Genomic DNA, 8,395 nt, shown 5'->3' with positions numbered 1-8,395 from the left:
AATTGAAACAATCTATATGCACATGTCAACGTGTCTGCATCCTTTTGTGCAGTGTAAAGATTTAATGATATTGATGTAATAATTTGCTTAGTCCATACAGGGTTCTGATGAATACTCTAGATGTACTGGGGAAGAAATTCAGGGAATAAGGAGGTCATACATTTGCAATAAGAAGGGACCAGACCTCTCAGACCACCTTCATTACAATGTGCTTAAAGGTTATTACGCTCAATGATACCAAAAATAGCCTGCCTATCCAATCGTTCTCACTTATTAAAGTGCACAGTGTCATTTATTTTTAAGTTCCTCTTAAACACAAGTATTCCCACTTACGTAAATATATTGGTACCCTGTGTAACCTAATAACACTTTTCATTTTTCAAGTGCCAGCTAACATATTACCTGTAACGTCATGATGTGTGATGTGGAAAGTGATGCCTTGAAATAATAAGATCATCTTTGACATCCCTGTGGGATGACAAAGTGGTTTCCTCTTTGTTTTTACAGTATTGGCTCAAGCTCAGGCCGTCTGGCTTTTGGTATTCATACCATGGAGCCAAATCCAAACTTTTCCCTGCAATCATGTGACACGCAGTCCCCAAAATCTATTTGATAACCTGCCACGACTAGGTGCTCCCTGCTTTGTCTTTGAAAAGTGATTGAAATTCCTCACACCTACGCCCACTCAGGCACCTACACCGAGGCACACAGCAAACCTTACAGAATGCAATAAACCTCAAAGGCTATGCTTTCAGTAGCAACACTGGCGACGGATGTGGAAACAGCAAAAGGTCTAATCTGATGAAAACCATAATTTAACTGACCAGCGATGAAAAGGGGGGAATAGTACAGAATCAACTGGTTTCTAAAAGGTTCACTCAGGGATTTAAAAAGGCATTCAAGGTCAAGGTTTCCGATGAGACGAAATCAAATATGCCTTCGCTCTCTTTGTGCTTCGGTTTCGTTTAATGACGTTCACGGACAAGCATTGTGTGGCAAAGGCAGTGATTAAATATTTTTGTAACAAAAATATAGACACGTTTTTTTTGTTGTTGCAAAGAAAGCACAGAGAACACAGTGAAGTGCTGCATGTTACGGCACATACTAACTTACCCTATTCATGCTGGAAATGATGACCCCCGTATAGAAACCGATGAGACCAACAGTAAGTGATATTAGGTGGTTCACGCCCGCGTTATGGCTTTACGTTTCAGATTTATCACCACGGCGGTGCAGCTTAATTCTGCTCTCCCTGAAGACTTCGCTGACATTTTCCAAGGTCCCGCTTTCAAAGCCCTGCTGTGATTAGTGAAGCAGGTTTTTTAAGAGGAACTAATCCCATTCCCTGGAATTTCAACTCTCCCTTTTTTTATATATAAACCAGTCAGCAAACGGAGAATCTGGTCAGCAATAATACATAGGAACAGTAATCATGTGGTCCTGAAGCTGAAATGACGGCTGCATCAGGCAACAAACGCTGATGCTGACTATCATTACCAGTGCAAAAGCAATGTCGTCTTAGATTTTTCTCTGTTCATTAAAGGTTGAGTAGGTGATTCTATTCAGGAACACTTTGTTATATTACTTGAAATCTTCGTAACCTACCAATAGCCATCAGTACATGAAATGCTCTGACATAAAAATAATTAAAAAAACGTCATCTGTGGCCGTGGCAGGACTGTAAAAACCTTGTCCAATCAAAAACGGGTAGCAGAAGATAATTGGACAGCCCACCTGTCTGTCAATGCTTACTTCCTGATTGTGCGCTCTCTGCCGATCTTGAGCACTTGTTTGGCGTTCTGGTGTAACGGCTTTGAAAAGAGGTCTGAACTGTACTAATAGTGATAAACTGTAAGTACTTTGGATAAAAGCGTCTGCTAATTGCCTTAAATGTAAATTACTTTTTCAGTTTGGCGATGCGTTCAAAGTCAAAAATTTCCAAATTACCTACTCAACCATTAATGTCACTTCAAACAAATAATACTGCTTTTGAAGTTTCACTTGAAAAAACGTCTGGAGACTGCCGAAGCTGTCCACCTTTGCTATGTCGTATTAATGTGCAAATGAATTTGTGGAATACATCGATCTTTCTCGTGCCATTTGAAAATATCTAACCCTTTTACTCCCACTTGAAATCGTGACCCACCATTTCATAAAACTTGACATTGTAAGGTCTGTAGAAGTCTCGCAGTTGCTCAATGGCATCTCTGTCTATCTGCACATGAGTCCTGCCCTTGGACTTGCCCAGGCAGCGGGGCGAGCCGCTGCTCTCCGGCTTCTTAAGGCAAGGGAAGCCCTTGGTGCGGTTGAAGTAGAAGTGTTTGTCCGTGACGATGCGCTTCAGCCCGAGGAAGTCCTGCACCCGAGCCAACTCCCCTGCCGGGTCCGTGATAAGACGCTCCCCGCTCACAAAGTGGATCTGAGCTAGAGGGAAATAGCGGAGCCAGTTTTCCAGGTGCAGGGCATACAGGCCAATCCGAATGGCATTCCAGGATGTGTCCACGATGCCCAGGCTCTGGTTTCTGAAGGCCAGATCCTGGAAGCTCGGCAGCTCGGGAGTTTTGGTCAAAGTCTGGGTGTAGTCTGATATTGCACGGGTGACGGGGTCACGCACCACCACGATGAGCTTGGTATCTCGGGCCATGGCGGAGATCCGGTGCGGCGTCTCTTTCGTCACAAAGTAGCTCGGCGTCTTCTCCATCGTTATTTGGCTTTCAAGCGTCCTTGGCATCAAACCTCTGAATGAAAAACGAAAACACAAAGTAAAAATTCTATGAAGACAAAGGTTACTTCTTCACATTACTTTAAGTGTATTTCTATGACATTTTCTTGTTTTTTTTTTTAATCACAGATTCAGAGACAGAGGACATAATGTCCTTGAATTCACTCCGTCGAAAAGGAAAAAGTGTGTTTTAGATGTCTATTTAGGGCAGGATTCCACGAGCGAGTTTTCAAAGGCACGAAAAAAACAGTCAATAACTGCGAAGCTGCAGTTTGGACACGAACCCAGTTTCTTGATGTAAATGATAATAGGAGGCAAAGTCATAGTAGTCTGTTGTCACAGGAGACTTGTCTCGGAGACAGCGCAGCGTGGTTCAAGAGTAATAAATCACTATGAATGCAAACAGAACACATATAGCAGAGTGACTCAGTTAGGTTACTTCTGGGTCTTCAAACTAGGCCATTGTTGTCTTTGAAAGGAACGCATTGAACACGTACGCCTTCAGAGTAGAGTTTGATTCCAAAACCATCAAAGGCCAAGGAAAGACTTTGAAAAGAGCCTGTAAATAAAGTCTCAATTAATGAGTATATTTATAATTGAGTATTTTCTTAACTCATTGATTTGTTGTTTCATCCAAAATTATTCTAACAGATGATGTTTTTTGTCCGTAGAAAAAGGAGAGAAAAAAAAAAAACGAGATGAAGATCGATGCGGTCTATGTGTTATTATTGCATTGATCATACCGTTAGGGGGGCAACAATTTCAGAGATGTTCCGATCCTACAGTGGCTTTAACTAGTGGATTGGACTGGTGTAGCTAGCTAGTGTCATGGTCCTAGGGTTTTTATTGCCTCTTTGATTTTAAAGTCATCCCCTCGTGTCACTTCCCGCCTGTGTGGTCGTCTGGCCTCATGGGTTTCACCTGTTGCTCGTCAGCCGTCACCTGTCCCTCATTACCTCCCTCAGTTCCTCGGGTATTAAAGCCCTGAGGTCCCCTTGTCTCTTGTCAGTCCGTCTGGGTGTTTCGTCCGCCTGTTACCTGATTGCATCTGTGACCTTATGAGCCATTTGTTTAAGAAATCCTTTAACTGAGCAAGTCAGCTGGCTTCTGCTTGTGGGTCCTGCTTCTGCTTCTGCTTCTGGGTCCTGCTTTTACTTCTGCTTCTGGGTCCTGCTTCTGCTTGTGGGTCCTGCTTCTGCTTCTGCTTCTGGGTCCTGCTTTTACTTCTGCTTGTGGGTCCTGCTTCTGCTTCTGCTTATTTTCCTGCCTGCACCCTCAACCACGAAGCTTTAGACCCCATTTACACGTAGGAAAAACGCATATAGGGCTGCACGGTGGTGTAGTGGGTAGCACTCTCGCCTCACAGCAAGAGGGTCCTGGGTTTGATTCCCGGGTCGGCCCGGGTTCCTTCTGCGTGGAGTTTGCATGTTCTCCCCATGTAAGCGTGAGTTCTCTCCGGGTTCTCCGGCTTCCTCCCACAGTCCAAAGACATGCAGGATGGGGATAGGTTAATTGATGACTCTAAATTGCCCATAGGTGTGAATGTGAGTGTGAATGGTTGTCTGTCTCTACATGTCGGCCCTGTGATAGACTGGCGTCCTGTCCAGGGTGTACCCTGCCTTCGCCCAATGACAGCTGGGATCGGCTCCAGCCCCCCCCGTGACCCTAAATTCGGGATATGCGGTAGAAAATGGATGGCTGGATGGAAAAAACGCATATATTTTCACGCAGTTGTATCACGGGAAAACGATAATTTCTGAAAACTCCAGCCGAAGTGGAGATTTGTGATAACGCCGTTTCCCATCAAATTATGCATCAGAAAATACTTGGCGCCATGTGTGCGTCCATGTTTATATTTTTGAAAGGAACAGGAAGTCACTCCATGTCATTCCTTGTCTATTCTGAGGATTCTGATTGGCTGGCATGGCTTTGTCCTTCTTGTTACACTGCTGCCTATAGGTTTGGCATGGTTATGATGGTGCTCAACGGCGTATTTATGCAGATTAAAACTTTTTTTTAAACCATCTGGTGTGTACGACATCATTATTGCAAACGGAGGGGGGGGGGGTTAAATAAATACCCGGCTATGTGTAATTATGGCTTTAGCTGGCACAATAAACAACACTTTTCTACAGTATAAAGTCCATTGAAGCAGATGGAAACACGGGAGGATCAACATGGACACAGCTCACAGAGGAGAGCCAGATTTCCTGTGTGAATTCTTGAAACTGGAGTGCATGAGCTCCCTTTAGTCTTTAGCACTGCTAGCTCTGACGCATTGTTGCGCATTTTATTTGCATATCGAGAATGAGTGGCAATTTGGGCTTTCACGATGATTTATCTGTGTTTAGCCTACAGGAAAGTTTCTTCGGAAGCACTCCTCAAAAGTCAGTGAGTTGGCATTTGACCTTTTCTCCGCAGCTTTGACAGCTGACACTCAAACGGCGGTAATAGGCGAAGGTTCACTCCTGGTTAACGTCTCCGAGACACATCTCTGAGATTAGGGCTTCAGCTGCTAACTGCTGGAAAGTGCCAATTAGTGGAGATATCTTCAGTTTCTAATTATTCTGTAATAATACTGATACACATCTCTCCCACAGGGTGCATGACAGCCAATCATTAACATGCGTATGTGCGTGATTGTTTGTCTGCACGTGTGGGTGAGATATCATGACTAAACCTAAATCTCATTAGGTGTAAATAATGATGTGGATGTATAGAAAGCTGCACATGCTTCGTGCAGCGTTTTTTGTTAATAAAAATAAATCCTTTAATATACATTATTTGAGATTAGTTTAATTGCCGTATAACAATAGCTCCGAGGGCTGCCAGCGACAGCAGGCCCCGCATGCTGCAGTTTATACTGTTTGCCTCGAGAGGTTGGACTTTATGAGAAATCTGATGAATTGCTATACAGTACATCAAAACAAGAGGGCCACTTTTGTGCCGATGTAAACAGAGCTCAGGCCCCAAAAGTTTTCCTGCAATACAATGGTGAAATGGGTCGAGAGACTGCTGAGAGCACATCCGGCATGTTTATCCACCGCAAAACATAATGTACACACAGAGGCACCGAGGGGGGAGGGGGGGGGCAAATCACATTTTTGACAGTACACAGCTGATTTAATGTGGTTTTCACTTGTACTACTAGAGCTGGCGGGAGGCAGGGGCCACCATTTGTCTCAGTGTTTGCCTTTCTTTGAATGATTTGATTATATTTTTGTTGCTTGAACACCCTGGAGAATAGCGTATACATTATTATATTATTGGAAAGAAAAGGGAAGCGTACAAACTAGAACTTTGAACAATTGTAGAAATCTGGAATTAAATTGGACTTCTGCCAGTGGCCAACTATTGTCATTGTTTTATCATCATTTGACATGATTTTAGATCATATCATCATTGTTCACTCAAAGCTGGAGCAAAGCCTTTAAGGATACAGCGGACCATCAGACTCCCAGGAGCCTTTGAGGGACCTCTTTTATCAAATAAGGCTGATAATTTCATCCCTCTTACAGAATTGAGAAACAGTGTTTTTTTAAATAATGCCATTTGTCATGGTGGTGATGCCATATGCAGGTTATATACACCTGTGCAGGTGCAACACGCTCTTACCTGTACCACTCCAGGCCCCTGTCGTAGTTCCTGTCAAAGAAGTGCGTCTCGGTGCCAGCCGCGCGCACGTCCGGGTGAATCCTTATGAACTCCAGGACGGCCCTGGTGCCTCCCTTTTTCACGCCAACTATGATGGCGTTCGGTAACTTCTTATTGCCAAACTTTAAGTTGCTCATGGGGGGACTGGGCGTGTCGGCGCGGAGGGTCGAGGGGGGTCTCTGGTCGCGTTTCAGCCTCGACGCCTCGACGCCGCTCGGTCGTGCGTCCGACGGGAACCCGCAGGATAGTGGTGATTTCTGGATGCGCCTTTTGGCTCCGTCGGCCGGGACGCGCTGGCAGCCGGGCGTCGGATCACCTGACTTTCGCATGATGGCATCGGCGGGGAACAGTGCACAGTAGCACAGGTACGAGAGGAGGAGGGACAGCAGACAAATGGATGTTCTGGTGAGCCGGTGCGAGAAGGGAAGAAGTCGAGTGAAGAGGAGCACGCATGCCATCTCTCCACGGATATGAACAGTGCATGGCTTTCTAATTGTTTTGCGTCGCTTAAGTGGCCCGGATCGTCCGCTGTGGTTTTTTCCGGCAGAAAGAGAAGAAGACTTAACTTCTGCGTCCCCGCCGGTTGCTCGTCAACACTTGTGCCACTTCGTCGCGGAGCGGATTAACGCGGTCCATCTGCGTCCCGCCTCCCCGGCTCGTTGATTAAGACGCCACCCTCCGCTGCGCACCGAGTTCGGAAACGACACCGCGCTGCAAAAAAAGTCCCGGACGTCTCCATGGTCACCGCGCGCGCGACTGAAAAAGCCTGGAGGAGAGTGCGCTCTCCGAGTCTGACAGCTCCACAGCCGGCTGAGCGACACAAGGATGTTTTAACACAGTGACGTCACGGCATATTTGCATTTTTTTAAAGGAAAAAAAGTATCCATCCATCCTCATTCATCCCACTTTACTCGCTCCTTCACGCGGGTCCCGTTGGTTGTGGATGTTTGACGCATCAGATGTGAATGTTTTGCAGCAAAATGAGAGTAAACATCACATTTGAATAAGTTTAAATGATGTTTGACATTTCATCAAAGAGATTGCTTCAGACACATTTACACCAAATGAAAACCAGATTTCAAACACATCCATAAACATAGCAGCAATCCATCCCTGAGGGTCGTTTCCTCTTTTGTTTGTGTGACCCAAATGTATGAACATAACATGTGGCTTTATTTACTTGTCCATAAATGTTGAGTTTTACTGGAGTCAGTATTTCTCACCTTGTGTAACGTTGAAAATCAGTAATTCAACAATGACAACAAACCCATCTTTAAAACCGCAGTAATACATTTAAATGCGGTCGTGTTTGTATTTCATAATTGCATATTCCCACTTTATTCCCACGCATGACTTGACAGAGAAGCCACTCTCCTCAAATGCTGCAGTTGACAATAACAATAACAACAATGAGACCAATGTGTTCATGGCAGTGACCCACAAAGCGCCTCCTGTGATGAGGGTTTTGTTTCAGGATCAGCCATTTTTTCCTGTTATGACATATTTTCTTGAGTTTGCAGTAAACATGAAAAACCAAAGGTGTCCGCCCTCTTCCTTTTATTCGTGAGAAACAGAACTACCAAGAACCTTTTGACCAGAGCAATGGCCTGATTAACCTGGTCGTTGACCCCAGTGCAACTTCCCCTTCCCTCTCTGTTCGCAGCCCTGGACCCAGATCCTCTCGCAGACTCCAACCAGTAATCTTATCCCAAGTGTTTGCCGTTGAGCGGCGAGTGAATCCCTCTTAGTTTCCCCGTGACTGATACAAATGCAGACAAGCCTGAGGAAGGAAACAGAAGAGGATAAAAACTCCCGGGACTGCAGAGACGCGCGGGGAGGAGTTGAGGTGTCACAGCAGTGCTCCCGCGGGTGTCTGTGCCCAATCTCAGAGGCCTCTGATTAAAGAATGATTTATAGGGGCCGGTGAGGCCCCCGCTCAGCAATCCGTCTGCTGAATGAGATTTTTCCTCAGGAAGAGGGCGGGTAAATCAAACCTTGGGGCGAGAAGGCTGCAAAGCT

The 8,395-nt window shown here is 45.3% G+C and overlaps 1 protein-coding gene across 1 annotated transcript; it reads right to left on the bottom strand.

Annotated features, from left to right (window-relative positions):
- Positions 1 to 314: 314 nt before the first annotated feature.
- LOC311032678 (heparan sulfate glucosamine 3-O-sulfotransferase 2-like) lies at positions 315 to 7,172 on the bottom strand. Its single transcript, XM_084039614.1, has 2 exons — positions 6,338 to 7,172; positions 315 to 2,738 (listed from the first exon to the last, which is right to left on the bottom strand). Exons 1-2 carry the CDS (start codon positions 6,832 to 6,834, stop codon positions 2,120 to 2,122), a joined length of 1,116 nt encoding a protein of 371 aa, XP_083895740.1. The 5' UTR covers positions 6,835 to 7,172; the 3' UTR covers positions 315 to 2,119.
- Positions 7,173 to 8,395: the final 1,223 nt, after the last annotated feature.

Source organism: Eutrigla gurnardus, assembly GCF_963514095.1.
Source record: "Eutrigla gurnardus genome assembly, chromosome: 22".
NCBI lineage: Eukaryota > Metazoa > Chordata > Actinopteri > Perciformes > Triglidae > Eutrigla > Eutrigla gurnardus.
Note: the sequence above shows the minus strand (reverse complement) of the source record. Positions and strands in the feature narration are given on the sequence as shown.

Excerpts from the sequence above, each read along its gene's own strand:
- LOC311032678 (XM_084039614.1), bottom strand. The coding sequence starts at position 6,834 with ATGGCATGCGTGCTCCTCTTCACTCGACTTCTTCCCTTCTCGCACCGG. Across the intron at positions 2,739-6,337 it reads AGGGGCCTGGAGTGGTACAG|AGGTTTGATGCCAAGGACGC; the intron begins GTAAGAGCGTGT and ends TTTTTCATTCAG.